Source organism: Lissotriton vulgaris, chromosome 10, assembly GCF_964263255.1.
Source record: "Lissotriton vulgaris chromosome 10, aLisVul1.2, whole genome shotgun sequence".
Lineage (NCBI taxonomy): Eukaryota > Metazoa > Chordata > Amphibia > Caudata > Salamandridae > Lissotriton > Lissotriton vulgaris.
This window is the reverse complement of record NC_141698.1, coordinates 1,011,718,470-1,011,741,786: the sequence shown is the minus strand read 5'-3', so window position 1 is coordinate 1,011,741,786 and position 23,317 is coordinate 1,011,718,470. Positions and strand designations below refer to the sequence as shown.

General features: G+C 47.1%; 1 protein-coding gene across 3 annotated transcripts in view; it reads right to left on the bottom strand.

Annotated features, from left to right (window-relative positions):
• TOPBP1 (DNA topoisomerase II binding protein 1) overlaps positions 1–23,317 on the bottom strand; it is a 289,247-nt gene that overhangs the window by 63,407 nt on the left and 202,523 nt on the right. For all 3 annotated transcript variants that reach the window (XM_086942059.1, XM_086942060.1, XM_086942061.1), the window contains 2 exons: positions 19,614–19,806; positions 816–1,045 (listed from right to left, as the gene is read on the bottom strand). In XM_086942059.1, coding sequence (XP_086798185.1) covers positions 816–1,045; positions 19,614–19,806 — 423 coding nt within the window. The remainder of the gene's footprint in view (positions 1–815; positions 1,046–19,613; positions 19,807–23,317) is intronic.

Sequence of the window (23,317 nt, the reverse complement as noted above, 5' to 3'; positions counted from 1 at the left end):
AACCCATAGAACAAAAAAAGCATCAACAGAAAAATGTGCTCCAAATTAAGATCCTGGACAGTTGCAGAGAATTATAGGTGGGAGGCCTGCTGCATAAAAGGGGCAACATCCAATTCCTTGTGCAGTCTCTTTTTGATTTCTAAATATTGTACATATAAATATTATCTGTAAACTGATGGGCATATCTTAGTCGATCTGAATAACAATAAAGATTCCAAGAGGGAGATTAATTCAAGGGAGATGCGGCCAGAAAAAGGTATACTGTGTAGCCTTGTAAATGTTTAGATCAGCCCTAGAATGAGTGACTGGTTCAGAAGAAGTGATAATGTACTAATGCTGACTGGTATCTGTTAAGCGGGGTTTGCATTATACTGCTATGGAAACTGAATGGTAACTTGGAGCACACGTGGGAAGACCACTGTAGTCCTATGGGACACCGTGAACATTACGGTAAGGTTATAAAGCCTATACAATAGTTATAACCACAACTGAACTGCACAGTCCAATTCCTTCATAAGGGAATCTTTCGTCTACCTCTTTACGCATTCAGCATATCTTCCGCCACAGCAAATGAATGGCTAAAGGCCTGGCCAGTAGAGCCAGAGAGAGGAGATTGCTCTAGTGCAGCTATGCCAAGACCATCAAAGCATATCGTAACTATGCAGATACTAAAATTCTGTTGTCCAAGTAAAAACCCAAGTTTAGCAAATTTATTAAGAGCATAGGAACATGGATTGTCTCAGAAACGTCAACATCTAAAACCCAACAAGATAAAAGAATTGTGACAAAATAATGATGTCCTTTCCTTTCCTTACCCATTTCAGCTAGCTGTGTGTCAGTCAAGGATTCTTTAAGCTGACAATGTTCATTGATTGCTTCTTTCTTGTCAACTTGAAGCTGTTCGGAGTATTGGGAAGGACTGTTGGGCCACTGCATGTTGCTGGCTAGCCTTGCTCGTTCTTCTCTAGCAGTGGGGTCATCCCAAATAATCTGCTCATTCTGCGATGGCTCTGTGTTGATGTCTGGCACAGGTTGTCGAGACTGCCTAAAGATAATAATTATAAACATTGACTCAGAGCGCTTGATGAACGTAAGCACAATCTTTAATATTCATATTGCTCAGGATTTAGTAGACCACGACTGGACATCAGAGCAGCATTTTTTAAACCAAATGTCTGAATAACCAAAATCTGTTTTCTTTAGAGAGCCATAATGGCAAAGTATGATAAGTTACCATGTAAACAATAACAAGGCAAAGAAGAATATCTATTTTGAAAAGACAAAAAATATTTACTGCAATCTGCATTTACTCTCAAATGCCCCCTGCAAATGTGTCCACCATTTCCAGCATTATTGCATTCACCATAGGAGCAGCATTTCTCATGAACCATAGGTTTCATGCATACTGGCAAACCCTGGTGCCATGTGGGGAAACTGCTTCAGATATACAACTCTGTATATGGCATGGAAGTGCATCCATGCATACAGTTTCTGATCTGATAATGAGGACACAAGAATCAAAACGAGGAGTCACATGAATTAGGACACCTTATATACCAATGTATTTAAAGCATTACGTCTAACGCATATCATATCCTTCACATTCAGCGCTCATAACAGAATAACAAGCAGCAGAAAATAGTAGTGGTGATGCAGGACCAAACCAAAATTCAAGCTGACAGGTTAGGAATAGTTTGACTAACAGAACATCGGCTCTGACATTCTGGCAGAAAATCTGAGGATTAAGGCAGTACAGCTGGTAGGACTTAAAATAAACAACCACATTTATAAAATTGAACATAAAAGCATAACAGTGGCAATGAAGAGGGAAGTCTGTTGGAAGTTTCATGTCCCCGAATGCTGTAGTCAGAAAGATTGATATTTCCAAAACGTAGTCCTTTTTAGGTCTCGGCTAAGCGTGCGGAAGCACGTTCTCGCCGAGAACCTATTGTTGCCGGGTCTGCTTCCCAGGAGACAGCACCTGGCCGCGCGCATCTCGCAAAAGGCGATCGACGCAGGCCACGCGCGCGCTCGCCGTGGCTGTCTCCTGGGAAGCACAAACATACACAGGCACACCTCCCCCTGCACGCATGCGCACACACATACACAAGCGCACATACACGCACGGAGAGACTCCCCCCACCCCCCCACCCCTCCGCTGTCGCACATAGAGAGACACACACACACGCACACATACAGGCATCCCCCCATCCCCGCTCACCGGCACTCCGGACTTGATCAGCCTCCGACCACGGGGCTCTCCCTCGGGCTTTGGAGCCCCGCGTCACCACTGCTCCTCCAGGCACTACGTGGGCGCGGGCTTCACAAAACGGAAATCCGGCCCCACGATAGGTTTCGTTTTGCGTGCACACGTCTTGTTAGGAGTGGCCTTCGCGCACAAGACGGAAGTCCCGCCCCCACCATAGGTTTCGTGCTTCAACTTCATAAATGTCTAAGCCTTCTGGGTGTGTCGTGGCCCGAATTATTGACTCTCTCCCTTGTGAGAAAACATTGACTCCATACATACATACCTTGAGGATGTCGTATGCCCTGAAAAACCGATTATTGAAAGAAAATCGTGTTGGTTGGTTGAAGGAATTTTAGAAATATGGCTTTATTGTGAGGGCTGTCCCTGCTCTTCATCCTCGGTGCACGGGGTCTCAGGGCAGAGGTCCCCGGTCTTGGTGCCGCTTGTAGGTTTTGAAGCCCCTCGGGCAGCAGGTGGGTGTAGGGGCCGTGGGGTTGCAAAGGCGGAAGCTTTGGAGTTCACAGGCTGTGCCATGCCTGCTGGCGGTGCTTGGGGGGCTGGGAGTGGTGTGTCCTCTGAAGGGTCGGTCTGTCGTCTGTTGTCTGTAGTAGGTCAGATTTTAGGCAGTCAGAGACCCCGTCTAGGCTGCAGTGTGTCGCCTGTAGTGTCTATCTGATATTGTGTGTCAGTTGTAGTGTGTCGGCTGTAGTGTGTCCTGTATTCTGTGACAGATATACTGTGTGTGTGTGGGTTGAACTATTTGGGATACTAATGAGTTGCCTTTATTTGGGAAGCTAGGAAGTACTAAAAATGAGCAGCGAGGGTTTCCATATCATAATTTAGGGTGAGAACATTTTGTACACTTTTATAATTCCCACTTGGAAATACCATCTATCTTATCCACCTGAAATGGGTGACAGGCGGAGCCAACCCTGCTTGACTTTGATCCTGTAATCTACAAATTACACAATGATTTCGGGAGTGGGCGCAGTAACCTATCTCCCAGTTGACACGTTTTCAAAATAACCCTGGAAGCTCTGCATTTGACTGGTCTATGTCCGTCCGTGAATAGACAGTTCACATTCCCGTACAGGACAGTCACTGCAGACATTTACAGTGCAATCCGTTGAATGCCTTGCCAACCGCTCGATAAGTGCTGCCTGTCAGGAACCCTGACACATTCATGCCTATTGTTCTTGCCGATTGCTTTTGCCATTGCATTTTTTATTCGTATGCACTAGTAAGGACATTTTCAAAACACTCCTCCTGACACCCTGGCTGTCAAGAGCAGAACGCTAAGCAATGAGGCCCATTCGCGTTCTCTTACTTTAGTGAATCTGGTGCAAAGAAGGGGAGGCTGTGGGCAGCACAGGTGGGACTTTTTGGTCCTGTGTTGTAAGTCACGGGCAGGAGCCAGAAAGCCTAGGATACGATTGACCCGTCACTTCCACTCCCTATGTTGTGATGACCAGAGGCCACTTAGGGTAGGTAGGCAGCGACTCGTGTTGCATCTTTTCGAGTGACCATCGCGGCATGGGGTCCCGGGTGAGGCATCATCACTCTAGATTGAAATCAAACAATAATCACACCCACACACGCAGCCCCTTAACCTTGGGGGATTTGGGGTTGTTAAGTTTCACATGGTGGAGCGGGGGTAATAGCATAACACAATAAATGATTTCAATGACAGATTTGCTCTCCATCCATTACTTTTCAGGACAGCACTGAGGTGATGGGCTGCAAGCCTTATCTTGCAAGGACCTTCACACCGAGTTGGGGGCCTAGGCACACAGTTTACCGGTTTAGGGCATGGGGCTGTAGCCACTGGTCTCACATCATGCGGCCCTTTTGTTAGCCTGTTGTGCATGTGTGTGTGGGGGGGGGGGATCCTTTCATGTGGCAAGTTGTACAGAGATTTGGGATCACTCCTCATTGATAAAGGTGGTTCCACTTCTAAGGTCCCAGTAGGATAAAGTGAATTCAGACCCAAGTTTTGAGCCATTTCCCGGGAACTGCATAATTCACAGTGAAGTCTAAAGTAAGACACACATGCTCTCTGAAAATAATTTTGGAATTGGGCCCACTAGTTGTAAAGCTCAACATCCTAAAGGTATGGTACCGGGATAACATAGCCAAATTATTGTCTGGCGGAAATATTTTGTCCTAAATATAGTTTACAAAACAAATCGACCCATTGTAGTTAATAGTGGAGATTCTAACTCCCATTAGACAATTCCTTTATAAATGATAATTTGGTCATGATATTTCTTGCAAACAGTATTGTTACTAATGGCCACTGTCTATGAGGTCGCCCGAGTGGGCGAGGCAAAGGTATGCAGTCCCAGAATGCGCCTGGAGAGTCATGGGGGCATTGCATCTACTTTGACTCTCATGGCATCTGCTGAAAAAGGCTTACCCTGTCAGTTCAATACTAAACCCTCTCGCCCACCATAACAATTCAGGATGGGAGAGGATTGGGGAGTGGCCACAGCAGGTGGATTCATTTACAAATATATTCGAAATTCTCCCTTCTTTATTGATGTGAGCACAAACACGCATTCACTTACAGCAATGCATATTGAAAAAGAACTACTCAACGTATGAGCTCTTACAACTGGTTTTTCGATTATCAGTACACCTGTCTAACAAGTAACGGGATCTTAGGGGAGAATGATGGCAGCACATTCCTGGGAGAGAATAAAAGTGACACATGGAAATGCTTGAATTACTCTTAATCACTAGCAGTGCAGTCCATGCTATTGTTTTAGCTCATCACTATTATTTCAGAAAGAACCAATCACTTGGGCCTTGGTTTTGATCCTCGTCCCCTCTTGAAGATAGTCAGATGAGGGTTCTATTTGATCACCAGCATCATCATCGAGCTGTATAGTGCTACAAATTTCTATCAAAAGTAGTGCTTTTCTAAATCATATTAAGGATTTTGAGGTTTTGTGGAAGTTTGCGCCAGGAGTTTACAGCGACTCTGGGGCTCTGTGTATCTGTGTGTGGCTCTGTGTGTGTGTGGCTGTGTGTGTGTGTGTGTGTGTGTGTGTGTGGCTATGTATGTGTGGCTCTGTGTGTGTGTGTGTGTGACTCTGTATTTGTGTGACTCTGTGCATAACGGTGTGTGTGCGCGTGGCTCTGTGTGTGTGTGGCTCTGTGTCTGTGTGTGTGTGACTCTGTGTGTGTGTGTGTGTGTGTGTGTGTGTGTGTGTGTGGGGGGGGCTCTGTGTGTGTGGGGCTCTGTGTGTGTGTGTGGCTCTGTGTGTGGCTCTGTGTGTGTGTGTCTCTGTGTGTGTGTGTGGCTCTGTGTGTGTGTGTCTCTGTGTGTGTGTGTCTCTGTGTGTGTGGCTCTGTGTGTGTGGGTCTGTGTGTGTGGCTCTGTGTATGTGTGTGGCTCTGTGCATGTGTGTGGCTCTGTGCATGTGTGTGGCTCTGTGTATGTGTGTGGCTCTGTGTATGTGTGTGGCTCTGTGTATGTGTGTTGCTCTGTGTGTGTGTGTGGCTCTGTGTGTGTGTGGCTCTGTGTGTGTGTGTGCAAATGCAATAAATCTTGCATTTGCGAGAGATTAAGCTATTGGCATTGTAAATGACAATGCTATTTATTTATCTGTTTTCAAAACCAACACAATTTTTTTGTCATTTACAATGCCAATAGCTCTAACTTTTGCAAAGGCGAGACCGTTCTCTAGCCCCGTATAATAATTAATTCGATGTTATAAACATAAAGCAACGATTGACAAAGCAACAAAATGTAGCAGTGCAAGTAGAAAGTAGATACGGTGGGAGTCCACAGTGACAAGAAACTAAAAGAACCTATAGGAACTGTGTAACATATACAACTGTCAAAATATTAAAAATATTCAGTTTGCAAATACTACATTGCAGGAAAAAACTTCTGAGTCTCCTATTCAAGCAACGGGAAGTAGTCTACATATCATCGAAAGAGAAAGAGAGGAAAATGCGGTTGAACTTTGTAGAATATCATAAAAGATTAAAATCCATTGTTTTAGTCCACGTACGTACATAAATAACCTCTGAGGCATACTAAAAGCAAAAGTAGTGACAGGTCACCACAGAAAAAATTAGACACAAGGCGCTGTTTTAGTGCTTGTCTTGCCTCTGTTCCTTGCTTGTCATTATTTTTTCTTGCCTCTGTTCCTTGCTTGTCATTGTTTTTTCTTGCCTCTGTTCTCTGCTGGTCATCTTTTTTCTTGCCTCTGTTTTCTGCTTGTCATCGTTTTTTCTTGCCTCTGTTCCCTGCTTCTCATAGTTTTTTCTTGCCTCTGTTCTCTACTTGTAATCGTTTTTTCTTGCCTCTGTTCCCTGGGGCGTTACTGGGCAGAGAGCTCTGTGTGTGTGTGGCTCTCTGTGTGTGTGGCTCTGTGTGTGTGTGTGTTGGGCTCTGTGTGTGTGTCTCTGTGTGGCTCTGTGTGTGGGGCTCTCTGTGTGTGTGTGTGGCTCTGTGAGTGTGTGTGGGGCTCTGTGTGTGTGTGGGGCTCTGTGTGTGTGTGTGGGGCTCTGTGTGTGTGGGGGGCTCTGTGTGTGTGTGGGGCTCTGTGTGTGTGTGGGGCGCTGTGTGTGTTTGGAGCTCTGTGTGTGTGTGGGGCTCTGTGTGTGTGTGGGGCTCTGTGTGTGTGTGGGGCTCTGTGTGTGTGTGGGGCTCTGTGTGTGTGGGGGGGGCTCTGTGTGTGTGTGGGGGGCTCTGTGTGTGTGTGGGGGGCTCTGTGTGTGTGTGGGGGGCTCTGTGTGTGTGTGGCTCTGTCTGTGTGTGTGCGTGGCTTTGTGCGTGGCTCTGTGTGTGTGTGTTTGTGTGTGGCTCTGTGTGTAGCTCTATGTGTGTGTGTGTGGCTCTGTGTGTGTGGCTCTGTCTCCACTAATACTCTCGAATACTCTCTAATGCTCACCTATTGCCATTGTAAATGACAATACTATTTATTTATGTTGTAAAAAAAACAAAAAATGAAAAAAATGCCATTTGCAATGCCAATAGCTCTAACTTTAACAAAGCCGAGACCATTGCATTTTAAATGCTTGTTAAACTAAGCTACCAGGCTTGCTTCAAGATAGTACGCAGGTAGAAGTAAATAACTAACCCCAATAAATTTGAGACAAAAATTGGTCAATGTTCGAATTACTTGACTTTCGATAGCAGTAAAAACAAACAAGCACCAATCTCTAATGAATTTATGAATTATGTTGTAGTTAAAAAGGGCAAAGGCAAATTCATTTGACCACAAATAAGGGCAAAGGCAAATTCATTTGAATTATCTCCCATTATGACATATTCTCCGCCGTACCAGTCACTCATATGCAGTACCAGTTAAAGAAACATTATGCATTTCAAGAATCTTAACAGACATGGATATACTTCTATCTCTAACATTTTTAATGGCCTCAAGTTTAACAGAGGTGCTTTCAGTTAATCACAGAGCAGTAGTCAGCACATTTTCATAATTAAATTTGATAAATTCTCTCAAATGAATAACTGACAGCCTGGCCAGTGTAGAGAGTTTGAAGTAATCTATAATAGGGAGTGTTTCTTTGAGACTTGTTCATAGCGGGCGTCTGAAACCTATAAAAGGCATAGCTTCATGTACAGAGCTGAAGAACATTGAGCTACCTTGTGTGTTCACCCCCTGAAAATTAATCAGGCGAAAAGCTCTGAAATGCCAAGGATGTTGTTCAAAAATAGACTGGATACATTTGGGAATATGCGAGAACCTATTTAGCTGCAAAATGTTTTCTAGCATTACATCAGGAAATTAGATGACTGATACAACAGCCCTAGGTGCACGCGAAATGCTCACAGACAGCATTTTAGACTTTTCCTGAAGAACGAACATCATCCCATACAGCCTTGTCAAATCTGAGCAGAGGCTCTGCAAATAAACAAGTAGACTGTAAGATTTCTGTCAAAATGGTAAACATAGGCACCTTGTAGGGCAAAGTTAAATCCAGAGCCTCCACTGGTTTACCCATCACTGTGGTAAAGGTGAATACTTCCTCTAAAGAGACCCCATGGAGGTATGGGATGTCCCCTTTTGGAGAGGTATTTAAGCCACTGGCATTTTGTGACTGCATCACAGTATGAAGGATTCTTGCTGTGGCATAATCCTCCACCGTGCGCCCAAAAAACAAATAGAGCATGGTTATGGGTTGAAATCCGACCTAACTTCCTAGGCCTCAGAAACAGACTGTTTATGAAGGCAAATCCTGGCCTTGTCCTGCGCCACCTGGATAATTTCAACTGATCGAGTGTGGAACTGTGACTTAATCCTGGGCGATGTAGTGGATGGTGCTGGACAGATAGGGGGATGTCGCTGAGACCAAAGAGTCTAGGAAGGGGCATTGAGGCCAGAGTTTAAAGAGGGGCAGAATTTGGATGTGTCTGAGCTGGATCAGCCGATGTTTTCTGAAGGAGCAGTTCCACCCTCGGAGAGTGTCCTTGCGGGGATCTGAGTTGTCCTAAAGATGTCAAATATGGTCTGGAGAAAGGCCTCAGACTTCGTGGGATCAGCAATCAAAGTGAAAAATCCCAGATGAATCTTCCACAGCTTCAGATTAGCTCCGAGGAAGACTGTCAATCTTTTTCAATCAATCAGGGCATTTGTAAAGCGCGCTACTCACCCGTAAGGTCTCAAGGTGCTGAGGCGGGGGAGTATGCTGCTACTGCTCAAACAGCCAGGTCTCAAGTAGTCTCCTGAAGATCAGAAGGTCTTCGGTCTGCCGTAGGAGGATGGGGAGGTCGTTCCAGGACTTGGAGGCGAGGTAGGAAAACAACCTGCCGCCGGTCATTCTTCGGATACGGGGGATGGTGGCGAGGTCGGCGGAGCGGAGCTGGCGGTGTGGCGTGTAAGTCGCCTGTTGCGGTATGACGGTCCGGTGTTGTGGAGTGCCTTGTGTGCGTGGGTGAGGAGCTTGAAGTTAATCCTCTTGTTGTCGGGGAGCCAGTGTAGGTCTCTCAGGTGGCCGGGTCTCCCACGTAGAGGGCGTTTCCGTAGTCCAGCCTGCTGCTGGCGAGGGCCTGGGTGACCTTTCTCCTCGTGCCGGCGGGGAACCACCTCTAGATTGTTCGGAGGGTGTTGAAACAGAAGGATGAGATTGCGTTGACTTGCTTGGTCATGGAGAATGTAGAGTCGAGGATGAATCCCAAGTTGCGTGCGTGGTCGGTGGGTGTCGGTGCTGCGCCCAGGGCGGTCGGCCACCAGGAGTTGTCCCAGGCTGATGGGGTGGAGCCGAGGATGAGGACCTCCGTCTTGTCCGAGTTCAGTTTTAGGCGGCTGCTCTTCATCCATTCGGCGATTCCCTCATGGAGGTTGGTTTTGGCGGTTCGAGGGTCTTTGGTGAGGGAGATTATCAGCTGTGTGTCGTCGGCGTAGGAGATGATGTTGAGGTCGTAAAGTCTGGCGACGGGGCGAGCGGGCTATGTAGATGTTGAATAGGGTCGGGCTGATCCTTGGGGAACGCTGCAGATGATCTTGGAGGCTTCAGATCGGAAGGGGGTTAGGCGGATGCTCTGTGTTCTGCTGGAGAGGGAGGAGTTCCAATCCAGAGCTTTGCTGCGGATTCCTGCGTCATGGAGGCGTGAGCGTAGGGTTCAGTGGCAGACAGTGTCGAAGGCGGCTGAGAGGTCCAGGAGGATGAGGGCCGCGGTTTCGGCGTTGTCCAGTAGGGCCCTGATGTCGTCGGTGGCGGCGATGAGGGCCGTTTCGGTGCTGTAGTTGCTGCGGAACCCGGACTGGGAGGGGTCCAGGGTGTTGTTCTCCTTGCGGTAGTGGGTCAGCTGTTTATTGACGGTCTTCTCGATGACCTTCGCCGGGAACGGGAGCAAGGAGATGGGCCGGAAGTTCTTGAGGTCCCTCGGGTTTCTTGAGCAAGGCGTTGATTTCGGCGTGCTTCCAGCTCTCCAGGAAGGTCACGGTCTCGAAGGAGATGTTGATGGCCTTGCGGAGGTGGGGTGCGATGGAGTGGCTGGCTTTGTTGAAGATGTGGTGGGGGCATGAGTCTGCCGGAGAGCCAGAGTGGATGGTGCTCATGATTTTGATGGTGTCGTTTATATTGGACCATGTGAGCAGGGGTTGCTGTGGGTGGTGGCCGTGGGGTCCGGGGTGTCGTTGGCTGCCGTTGTGGTCTGGTTGCTGATGCTGTTATGGATGTCTGCGATCTTGCTGAGGAAGAAGGAGGCCAGAGAGTTGTAAAGGTCTTGAGATGGTGGCATGTTCCTTGGTGTTGGAGCTGGGGTTGGAGAGTTCTTTCACAATGTTGAAGAGCTCATTGCTGTTGTGTGTGTTGTTGTCGAGGCGGTCTGTGAAGGAGGTCTTGATGAGGTGATGATGTTGGCGCATGGCGTTCTTGTGGGCTGCTTAGTTCTCCGGTGTCTGTTTGTGGCGCCTTTTTTTTCTCCAGTTTTCTGCAGTTTTGTTTGGAGGCCTGTAGGTCCGCGGTGAACCAGCTGGCGTTCCTGTTGGTGCATCTGTTGGAGGGATTCTTGACCGGGGCAAAGGTGTTGGCACAGTCGTCGATCCAGCGTCTGAGGTTGCCGGCGGCTGCGTCAGGGTCGGTGGGGTCGGCTGGTGGGCTCCGGCCTTAGGGTGGTGGTTAGCTGGTCCATGGTGACCTTGCTCTCGCGGCGGAGCTGTTGGGTGCGGTGGTGCGTGGTGGGTTTCCGGAAGGTGAAGTGGATGCAGCGATGGTCGGCCGAATGGAATTCGGAGGTGTGGTTGAAGGAGATGTGGGAGCTTGCGGAGAAAATGGGATCCACTGTGTGGCCGGCGGAGTGGGTGGACCTTGTCACGAGGTTGTTGATCAGGGTGGTGGAGTTGGTGTTGTTGTTCTCGAGGTGGAAGTTCAGGTCTCCTAGGAGGATGTAGTCCATGGAGACGCAAGGGTACATGCTGATTAAGTCGGCGATGGAGTCGCTGAACTGTAGGCGAGGTCCGGGGACCTGTACATCAGGGTTCCTCTGAGGGTGGTGTTGGGGGATCAGGGTGGACCTGGAAGTGCAGGTGCTCGGCGATGTTGAGGGTGTCGTCGGAGTTGGTAGAGACCTTAAGGGTGGACTTGTGGACGCTGAAGATTCCTCCTCCAACATCATTTGTGCAGTCTTTGCAGGTGATTTTGTAGACGTCCGGGATGGCTATGGCGATGTCGGGCGCCGAGGAGTCGTTCAGCCATGTCTCAGTTAGGAAGGAGACGTCTGGGGAGGTTGTGTCGAGCAGGTCCCAGAGTTCGACAGCGTGTTTGCGTGCGGAGCGGGTGTTCCGGTGTATGCAATGGAGGTGGTTGAGTCGTGTCCTGTTGGGCGTATTGGTGGCTTTGGTGCTGGTGAAGCTGCAGTTCCGGCAGGAGAAGGGTCCTTTGGTGCGCTTTGGGACGGCCTGGAAGCAGGTGTATTCTCGTCCGGTGTTGAGTAAGTGGAGGGTGCCGGCATCGTAGCTGATTCGGTCGACGTGGCGTTCACGGTGGCACAGTCTGGTGGGAAGATCTTTTGGGGATCTTTCCCTCACAGAATACTTCTCTGGCATGCCTCTCCAGGCCATATACTCGAATGACTTGGCTTCATGCCCCTGCTGTGCTATGGGTGCATCAGGGATACAAATTGCAGTGGCATGGTAGTATCCAAGATACCACAAGCAGATGTTGTGGGGGTTCGATACAGACATATTCCTGGGTGTTTATGACAGGGCTTACATTATTGCACCTTCAGAGGAGACATTTAACCTAATCACTATCAGTTTTGTCAGTGAAGCTCAGAGAGGGAGTTTCTGACAGTATTGATGACATGCAGAAAAACAGGAACTGACATCAGCAAGCTGGATGGCACCTTATATGCCAGTGGAGTCATGCTAGACCGACAGAGGTGCAACTGGAGATGCAGGGCACCAACTGGAGGCATGGGAGAGCTCCTGCTAGGGAAATCTTTTTTGCAACAGTCTGATGCCTGGAGAATATTTTCAAATTGAGGAATATGCAGGAAGATGTATCAAAGAGAAAACAAATTAGGAAGACAACTTTTGGTCAGCCGTCATCATCCTCTTGCTTTTCAACTGTTATCACATCCTGCTTTGGCCGATCACACCATAAAGCATGGAGTAATCGATCGATCGATACAATTCATCCACTGGTTGTCTTGCACTGTAGCAACATCATTTTACTTCATAATATGTGCACAGCCACCTGAAAAGAAGTAGACTTAGGTAATTCAGTTGCAGGGCTGGAGTGTCTGTTCCTCTGAGACACTCCTCCTTTACATTTGTATTTTTGTATTCTTGATTATCTTTTTCCAAACGTGCAATATGCAAAATAAATGTATTTAAAATAGTGCACCTTTGCAATGCTTGTTAAAAGTCAGATTGAAGAGGAAGATACTTATATTTTAAATGTCTCAAATAGCCATGTCCCCATTATATTTTGCCCAGATCACCCGTGACAATATAGTAGAATTATAAAGATCAAGATGGCAATAGGAGCAACAGACTTGCTAATGGAACACGAAACATGGTGTCCCTCATGATGCCCATAGTCATACTCACGACCACCACAGTAGCAACAAAAGTCATCCAGGTCTCCAGCAGACAATGTTTTGGAGAGTTCACTGGAATCTGGAAGAACAACAGACTTGTGGGGTAATCCAAAGACCAGAGACCACTGCCACACCAATAGCCCTTCTCAGTACTGTCGCAGCAACAACAAAAGCTGCCTAGGTCTCAGCAAGTGGAGCATTGAGTAGCAGGACCCAATGACTTGCTGGGTGACTCCCAAAAGGATCATCCACAGAAGGGATAAGATCTCGCAACCACCACCGCAGCACTAGAAGCCATCTGGGGTTCCAACGCTGCAGAACATTTGGGGAGGTTGGGGTGGAAGGAGGAGCTACAGATTTGCAGAGGATCTACAGAGACCCGAGGATCCTGCATAGCCCAATGCCCCATCAACCAACACTGTGACACCAGGAAAAACTGATGTGGGCTCCCACAATGTTGGAAAATGTTTGGAGAGTTTGCGATGGCAAGAGGAAACACAGACTTGTAGAGTCCACCATGAAACCTACATCTCATCCCAACCCAGCCACATCACCAGCATGAAAAAGCCACCTGGGGCCACTGCAGCTTGTAACACACACAGTATGCGCTCCCCTTGACCCGGCAAAGTACGACCCACGAACAGAATAGTCAGAATCCATCCATGATGAGGCAGTGGCAAGACTGTGTGTTAGGTTGTTAAACCTTTGACAAGGATTTGTGAAACGTTACATGTGATTTTATTAATTTCGTCAAGTTATTGTAACATCATGTTACTTAAGTCTGCATTTTAGTATTGGTTTATGCACCAGGAACTTCAAGTAACTGGTCTACATGCTGAATTTGGGCTTAGAAGTGACTAATCTGGAACAGGCCAGTCTGGAGAAAATAAAGTTGATGGGATGACTCCAACATGGAACAAACCAGACTGGAGAAAATAAGGTTGATGGGATGACTCCAACACTGTGTATCCCTTTTGCTACTAGGCAGTATCCTGGACAGAACTGGCAGTTAATGATATTTTTGATCACTGGTCTGGATATTTGTCAACATATGTCTAGTACTGGGTCTTGATATTGCGACCAGTTGAGGAATACTCTCATCTCCTCAAAAGCCACTTGAACTGAATTTGAGCAAGTGGTGCACCATCTGGTCATGACATGAAGCAGGAAAGGGTACTAGTCAGAAGCTAATAGCTTTTTTTCATGTCCTTTTACTGAACACTTTAATATGCAGTACTTGGAGATAAAGGCAAAGGGAGACTATGTGTGGCTTGTATAATGGGTACTTATGGGCCAGTTTCAATAAATAATTAAGCTTCTCTTATTAGAACATTTAAGATTTCATATTCTAGCTGTTAATAAAGACAAACCTCATCTCGAGGAGCGTGTGCTCCAGGTGCCTGGTGTGGCTGTTCAGGATGGACTATTCTCATTGGAGCAGGGTCAAGACTGATTTGTATAGGGCATGATCTACACTGAGGTGGCATGGTGTGCAAAATAACGATGGACTAGGATGTGAGCAATTGACAGTGTCTGAGATTTATTAAAGCATTCTAGGAATCACTTTTTGTATGCTTTAGATGAAACAGCAGCAATAAAAACGTGGACGAGTTCAACGACTTCATTCAAATTGGGGGCCTGAAATGGCTGTACAATATCAGCTGTGCCAGGCATATCAATGTTCGTAGGATCGACACAAGCCAGTTTGTTCTTATGGCTAGCTAGAGATCTATGGCAGACTTCTGGATCAACTTAAGAACAGAAAATGATAATGAACAAACAGGTTTTCCTTTAACTCCTCCAATAGAGAGCATATAATGGCTAACAAAAGTAGGTTCTGTCGTGGATCCAATCTAAAAAACCACTAGAGTGCACTCTGAACATGTGTATTTCGTACCCATATTACTTCATAGCACTATGGGGCATTAAATAAAATTTTTTGAATGAATTGATAAAACTGCATTTATATATCGGGAGCTAATCAATTAAAACTGACCAAACTAATGGAAACCAAAATCAAAACCATGCGGTTAAGAGTGCAGGAAAGCAAAACAGAAGTTGTTGGGGATAATTACGCCACATTGAAATGATTATAATTAAATGTTACCAAGAAGGAGAGAGTATAGAAAGTTGGCGTCAAGAAAGAAAGACTGACAAAGGTAATAGAAGCAAACTGGGAAGCAAGCACAGTGGTAGGTATGAATAACAACTGGAAAAAGATCAAGAATAATGTTGCCAAAGGCCTATCCGGGGAAGGTCTAGTATAGTAGCAAGACAGGGAAAACAATGGTTGGAACACTTTGGCTCTCTAGCGTTACCCTCAATAATATCCTGTTGCTCGCAGAGTGATGTATTAGAGACGGATGAAATGTAATAAATGGAAAAAAAATGTTTTTTACATGTGGCCTTCAAAGCTCAGTGTAGTAACAATGCTCTCAGCAGAATGAAGGAGAGAAAATTACTTAAAAATGAATCACTGATATGCACATTCTACATACCAGTGCTAGCCAATGCAATCTTGCTATTTAATACACACAGAGTCATGGAGAGGGGGTCAGAAATAGTGCTGCTGTACAAAATGAGTGCTAGGGAGATGCCGCCAAATAATCATCCCTCATCTCTTTAATTTACTCATGAGAAAAGATTTATGCAAACTTATTAACATGCCTTGATGAACAGATTAAGTAAGAAAATGTGCTTTAATTGTAGTGTTCACAGATTTAAAGACTGTTCAACAGCATAAACAGTAAAAGGCTATCGTTAATCTTAATGAAGTCAGGGATACATACTTACCTGTGAAAGCTATTGAATCATTGTATACTAGTAATAATGTAGTCAAAATAGAGAGGTAACGGACAGCTCTAAATCAAGGGGTACGTCAGGATGACTTACCAGTTTGAAAGCTTTTTCATCTATTTATTAATTATCTAGTCGGAAGAAAGCCATTGGTTCAGGATGATGTCCCCCATTTGACTAAATATCCAATACTTATATAACTATTATTGAAACTAAAACTTGCTACCCAAACCAATGTTATTAATGCTAACAAGACAGTAAATGGTGTAGCAAGGTATGAGTTGAGGTGTAATAATGCCTTGGAGTCAGTGGTAATTTGGCATAGGGGTCCAGATGTAGGGTTGACTGGTGGGGACAGTTTTGAGATTTAGGATAAGAACAGCCAGTTGGTAATACTATATTTAGATCACATTTATATGGAAAAGCATCTGCATGCCACATGACAGCCACGGTTGCATTTATTTTGATATTATGGGTATTTGTAACACATGAATGTGCGCTTTTTATGGATTGTTTTGCTTATAATCTGAACAAGGATTTGATAGTAGAATAACTAATCGCTGGATTATAGGCTTCCACACTGTTTACATCGTGGGCTAAGCGAAAACTAAACAGTGAACGACAAACCAAGAAAACAATGTGCTCAACCAAGTTCTCTCAAAGGTGGAGATCACAGTTTGAAATCAACTTCAACAGAAAGCACTGCATTTCGTCTGGGCACTGATGGTATTTATTTTTTATTTATTTATTTTTACCATTTATTAAGCGCACTGTTACCGGGCAGGTGTCCTGGCGCTGAAATGATATGCTTTCTCCATGCGATGAAAGTCCTATAAATTGAAAAGCCATGTTTTAATGTTCTTCCTAAATGTCATTAGGTCAGTGCTTTGTTTTAGGGGGAGGGGCATTTTATTCCAGATGCCAGCTGCTCCGGAGATAAAACTGCGACCTCCCCATCGAACTTTCCTAATACGGTCAGTCTTGACAAGCCATTTATTGGATGATCTTAAATGTCGACCTGGCTTGTACAGCTGAAAATGTTGTTGAAGGAAAGACGGACCTAGTCCATTCACTGCCTTGAACACTATGCACAGTGCTTTGAACATCATACGTTTCCGTACTGGGAGCCAGTGCAATTTGCTCAGTTCCCCAGAGACGGAGGCAAACTTGGGTAGACCCGTAATTAAGCGAACAGCAGCATTTTGCAGCGTCTGTAGCTTGTTCAAGATCCCTTGCTGTGCTTGTAAATAAAGACTATTGCAGTAATCGAGGCGTGACAGCACTAATGCTGTCACGACAGTTTTCCTGCTGCTACTGGAGAGGAAGGGGAGAATTTTCCTTATTGTTTTTATTATCCAGTGGACCGAGGATGAGAGGGCATTGACTTGTGCCTTAAAAGTAAGTTGATTGTCAATGAGTATCCCTAGATTTTTTACTGTTGTGGCAGGTATGGGAGGATCACCCATTTCTTGAGGCCACCAGTTGGGGGTCCATAGGTTGGTTTCATTGCCAAAGAGAAGAACCTCTGTCTTCGAGGAGTTCAATTTAAGACAATTCCTAGCCATCCATGAGCTTACTGCGGTCATACAGTCCTGAAATCTTGCTGCTGTTCCCTCCTCTCGGCCCGGGAGCAGAGATACCACAATTTGTGTATCATCTGCATAAGATGTAAGTTCAAAGCCAAAAGACCGAATCACCGGGGCGAGGGAGGAGATGTAGATATTAAAAAGGGTGGGGCTCAGGGAGGAGCCCTGAGGCACCCCTCCTGGGAGTGTGAACGGTGTAGATTCAAAATCTCCCAGGGCAACCACCTGAACTCTGTCCGAGAGGAAAGATTTCAGCAAGCTCAGCGCAGCTCCCCGTACTCCGCAGCTCTCAAGGCGGTCCACCAGAATACTGTGGTGGACCGTATCGAAGGCCGCGGACAGGTCGAGAAGTACCAGGACCGCCCGCCCGCCCGCATCCATCACCTTCCTAATTTCTTCCGTGGACTTAATGAGGGCAGTCTCGGTGCTGTGGCCCTCCCTAAATCCATGTTGCGCCATGTCAAGCCCCCGAGAGGATCTGAGGAAGTCGCATAGCTGAGCATTCATGGCCCTCTCAATAAGCTTGGCCGGCAATGGGAGTCTAGCTATGGGCCGGTAACTATTGGGATCTGAGATGTCTAGGGTAGCTTTTTTAAGCAAAGGTGCGATGGAGACCTGCTTCCAGCACAGTGGATATTCTCCTCCTTTAAACATCATGTTAAAAACTTCAGTAAGCATAGCTGAGATGGGAGTGGCTGCAAGTTGGGCCACAGCAGCTGGGCAGGGATCGTGGGGTGAGCCTGATTTGGTTTTTAGTAATAACTTTGTAGTTTCTTCTACTTTTACTGGGCTGAACTCCACGAGTTCCAGGGACTGTGAGTTCTTTTGCATGGGCTTGTGGGTTCTCTCACTGAGAGTGAGCCTCACTTGATCCTCCAGGGTGGTAAATATTTGCTCTACCTTTCCCAAGAAGAATTTTGCAAGAGTCTCGCATAGCTCCAGACTAGGGGGAATAGTGACTGATTTCAAAGTACTTAGATTAGTCACGGTTTTAAAAAGTTCTTGAGAGGAATTCTTCGCGATCTCAATTTTTGCGCAAAAATAAGCGCTTTTTGCCTTTTTAATCATTCCTTTATATATCTTAAGTCTGGCATTTAGTGTCATTTTGTCTGCCTTTGAGTATTTTGTGCGCCAATGGCGCTCTAATTTTTTACATGACACCTTATAATCGCGTAGTTCCTCGGTAAACCAAGGGGCAGAAGGTGTTATACGCGTTGGGCGGCAGAGTTTGGACTGAACTAGGGAGGTACATGCTTCCTCTAACCAATTTGTATAGCTTTCAGCTGCTTCATTTATATCTGTAGGTGGCATGAAAGTGGAGGTTGACAGGTAGTCCTCCAATGCTTCGCCATCCAAATCCTTCCAGAGCCTACAGAGCTTGGCCGGATTTCTGTTCTTTTTGGTTCTGTTGGGCTCGAGCGGTTGGATTTTGAAAAGGACTACTGAATGATCCGACCAGGCTAAAGGATCTACCTGGCTGAAATGGAGATCTGGATTATTTGTAAAAATACCGTCCAGGGTGTGTCCCTTGACGTGTGTGGCTCCACTAACTACCTGAATCAATCCAGCTGCGAGCATTGCGTCGGCTAGGGATGCAGTATCAGGGTCTGAGTCTTCCTCTAGATGAAAATTGAAATCACCTAGCATGGTGAAAAACTTCACGCAGAGAGCTGCTTCCAGATAGGTGCCTACCTCATTTAGGAATTTATTTTTAGAGCCTGGTGGCCTATATAGGAGGCAGCCTTGGAAGGTGCAGTGGTTGGAGATGGAAAACTTAAACCCCAATGCTTCAGACGACTGTGAGGTCACTATCTGAAATGTGCCTTGGAGCGAGGAGTGATAAATAATGGCAATCCCGCCCCCTCTTTGACCTGATCTATCTTGGACACGACAACAGTAACCTGTAGGTGTAGCTTTGACCAGGTCCGGACCTGAAGCGGCGTCCGTCCAGGTCTCTGTGATGAATACAGTTTTTGCTCTTCTCTCTAAAATGAGGTCAGCACAGTCAATGCTGTGTTTAACCAGCGATCTGGCATTAAATAGAATGCAGTTAATAGTGTCATCTTCTGCATATTGTTTGACGTTATGGGGAACGGTTAGGGCCTTAATAGGTGTCCACAAAATGTCTGGTAAGCTCAGACGGCAGACTCCACAGACCTTTGGAATGACAGGCTTATCGTTACCTGGGATAATGCGTCGGCAGTCAACTTGATTTGCTCCCTTAAGACTCATAAGTTGATCGCGATTGTAAACCCTCCTTGCGTGTATATTTAGTTTTACATGACCAGGGGTCCTGGCACTGGGCACTGAGCTGGCGCTGACGGGCGCTGATGGTACTCAGCTGTGGCTTCTGCTTTTTGTTCTTGCCATACTGTTTAGTTCTCAGCTAGAACATTTAAATATGCATCCACATTTGTGTTGACATCAGGAATGTATTGATCGTTTTAAAATATGCTACCTTAAAGCTTCCAAAACTCTGCTCCGACCATTACGAGTTGCCCGCGCGCTATCAGGAGTTGAAGGAGAATTTTCAAAACCAGCCCTTGAAAGGGATCCCCTTGGTCCTTGTGGTTTCACCATTGATGTTGCCGACATGAGTTCTTGAAGCTGACGCTGAAAGTTTTCCCTCATTTCCATTGTTTGTGTCAGAGCTGCAGTCAAAAGAAAAACAAGGAACAAAAACCATATGGATTACTTAGTCAATATTTCTTCAAACAATATGTTAATTATCTGCTCTGCTGTTTACCCATTTCAATATAGGACAATCAGATTGCACCAATATAATCAGTGGAATCCTGACTGAACTCCACAGTCCACCTAAAAAGCTTGTTTCACAAGGATGTGGTTCAAGTTTTAGGAGATGACCTTCATAACAAAACAACATTATTCACCCCCTGCTGCAGCACTGAATTCCTTCATATCTGTTTTGTTACATAAGGATTTGAGTGTTTGTTTTCAAGCACTGGCAAAAAGAAAGACAGACCTTAAGAGGACCAACAAGGGTATGTTTTGAACATGATGATGAAGCTCCCATAATTGTCCCTTGCTCTTGGTTTTACTAGCCTAAGTCATAGTCAATAGATACAATACAACACAGTTTGCCACTGGATTCAAGCTAGCCTGGCTGATGAGGGGTGTTACCCCGAAACCGGGCTCAGGATGCTTGTTTCTGGTCTAGGGAAGACCTGGCATGGCAGTTCGGGCTGGACTGTTCCTATGAGGCACAGGGTCAAGGCAGATTTGCATATAGCTGGGTCTGAACTGTGGTGGCAAAGTGAGCTAAAGAACGATGAAGGATTCAACCCAGATCTGTGACTGGGGGTGAGTGTCTCAAAAGTTGCAGTGCTCCATCCATCATCTCCTTGTGTTTGCCTCACTTTTAGAAAGTTGGTATTTACTTACTTTAGTCATTTGGTGCCTGCTACCTGTCTCTGTTCAGTCTGGGTTGGGAGGCAGGTGGGCTTTATGGATTCCCTCTAGACAGCCACACACACAAAGGGGCTGAGGTATGTCTTCATGGATCTTCCTGAGAGATGGGAGGGAGGAGCTGGGCACTGCCTCACACTTACACCAGAATAGGTTGTGTCCTGTCCACACACAAAGTGATGCATACCCTACTCTTGTAATGAATCTGTAGCCATGGCATGAAGGGAGGACATCTGTGCACTTCAAAGCTTTCGTTGGAGTCTCACCCACTTCATAGGCACAACTGGGTATAAGTATTGGACCTCTGACCCCATAACTTCAGTAAACTTCTGAATCTGTGACCGCTCTGCCAGAAGAAAAACTGCTGTGCTGCTCAAGGTTTGAAAATCTGCTGGACTGCGGTTTGCTGAACATCTGTCTTGCTGGGTTGCCCTGCTACTCGCTCTTGCCTGGGTGAGAAGGACTGGACCAGCATCACTTGAACCTAGAGTGACTTTAAGGGCTTGGTGGCTTGCCTACTGTTTTAAGTCTCGGGACAAAAAAGACTTACAACTCACCTGGTTCAACACTTGGACTCTCCTGCTTGTGAGCCAAGTGGTGCAGCCCCAGTCCTGGACCATTGGAGGTGGGCCTAGGTGTCTGTTCAGAACAGAACAGAACAGACGCATCCTTTGCTGCGAGCAGAATCAACGCATCACCACTATTGAGGGAACAGGATTGGCGCATGTTAGACTTGGCCTTTTTGGCATGTTCACCCCTAAACTTTTTGCTTTTAATTGTGACTTGGTGTTGGCTGTTTTTAGCTTCTGCGCACTTTAACACTGTGTCCCAGTGTAAAGTGCGTGCGCGTGGTGAGATTGGCCTGCCCTCCCATAAGAATGCATGGGGAATATGTGTGTCCATGGTAGTTCCTGATGTGTGGGGAGTGCAGGGGCGAGTTTGGTATGTGCGAACTCGTCAGATTAAATGCTGCGCGATGATGTGCGTGGATTTAATGTGTCTGGTGTGGAAGTGCCACTTCTAGAAGTTGGCATGTCTGTGTAGTAAATGTGAATTGACTGTCTGGCTTGTGATTGGCTGGAGCTGGCTGGTGTGCCTGGTTCCAGGAGTCAGGATGGGTCTGCCCCGGTGGTGAATGGAGAGATCTGCATGTTGATGGGAGGGAGGAGTGCACCTGGGACCTGAATAGGGCTAGGCCTTCCCTCCACAATGCTGGCTCCGCCCCCTGTGGTGCGTCTGATGTCCCTAGCCTGTCCTGTGAATGGGGGGAGGGGCTGAGCACAACAAAGTGTTCCAGAACCAGCTGCGACTGGTTCTCCCCCTGCCCTGCAGCCTGAGACAAAGGAAATATGGGTATAAGAAGGGGCTGTGACCTCATGCAAAATGTTCTCCGTCTGATCCGGACTTGAGGGGGGCCTGCTGCTGCTGGGCGCCAGGAGGAACCGCCACTGGGTGCTGCCTCCCTGTTGGAGGACCCTGTGAGCTGGGCCCAGCCTTTGCCCACTACCTTCTGAAGGACTTCCCTGAACTTTGCCCACAGGACCTTTCTGTTGTAGCGCCCTGGGAGTGCTGTATTCTCCCTACAGCAAAGCGCTTTAATTTCCAGGAGAAGCGCTCTAATTGTGCCTGTAATTTGCCTCGCTTAAGTGGAGCTCGAGGGCTCTGCAGCGCGGGACGGCAACCTTCCCCGGGGGAATCCAGACTGGTGCCTACCCCTCGTTTTGCCGTGGAGATCGTCACCGCCGCAGCCCCTAGGTTGCACCAGCGTTGCCGGGCCGCTGCCAACGCGAACCGGAAGACAGGCGCCGTCCCTGGGACAGAGGCGGGGCGTGGTGAGCTTTGCTTCCGCTTCCCCCTACCTGGGAAAGCCGTGCCGCGCATCGCCGGTCCCCCCTGTGGAAAGGGGACCGAAAGTGCTCCCCGCCGCCGCCGGGTAGAGTAAAAGGAATCCTGGGCGACGGAGAGGTGCAGCCGCCAGCGAGGCCCCGGTGAGGGAGAGCCCCGCCCGCTGCACCAGTGAGACTGCAGAGTCCCCCGAGAGCAGAGAGCAGCCCGGTAAGGAGGGGTCCTGGGGTTGTTCCTGCTTGTTTCTTGAGCGGCCCCACTTGATAGCGGGCCGCTCCAACGAGGCAAGTACCGAGTGGTCCCACCAGTGAGCGGGCCCCTCCGACGTCAGGGGGCATTTCTTGGCGAGTTAGAGCTCTCGGGTGGCTCCACCTAGGGCACAGGTGTTTGCGTCTGGAGCCTGTGCGTTGCTCCAACGTGTGGGGGCATCTTTGGTTAAGAGCCCACGTGGCTCCAACGTTTTTTGGCCCCATTTTGTATTTAGAGCCCCAGAGGAGAGCCAGGAGGCAAGCTGGTGCCAGGCTCAGTTTCCCTAGCTGCCCAGCACTTAGTGGGCTGCTGCAACGTTTAGGTGGTGCCCCTGCGCATTGCTGCGTTGGCAGCTGGTAGCCCTGACTCTGCTGGACAAAGGGCGTTTGAGCCCCTGAGAGGCCAAGTGGTCTGGGGGTCAGTATCTAATGTAATTCTACGCACGGTGATGGCATTTGTGTTCATGTTGGTGATGACCTGATGCCTAATGTGATTTATGCGTAATGTGCAATGCCTTTATGCTGGTTTTATACCTCTAAATGTGTTTATGCTTAGGAGGTTGTTTTGCCTAGTATAATTTATGCTAGTGAGTTTGTTTCCCTGCGTGATCTATGCCTATGGTGATTAGTATTGCGTAGTGTG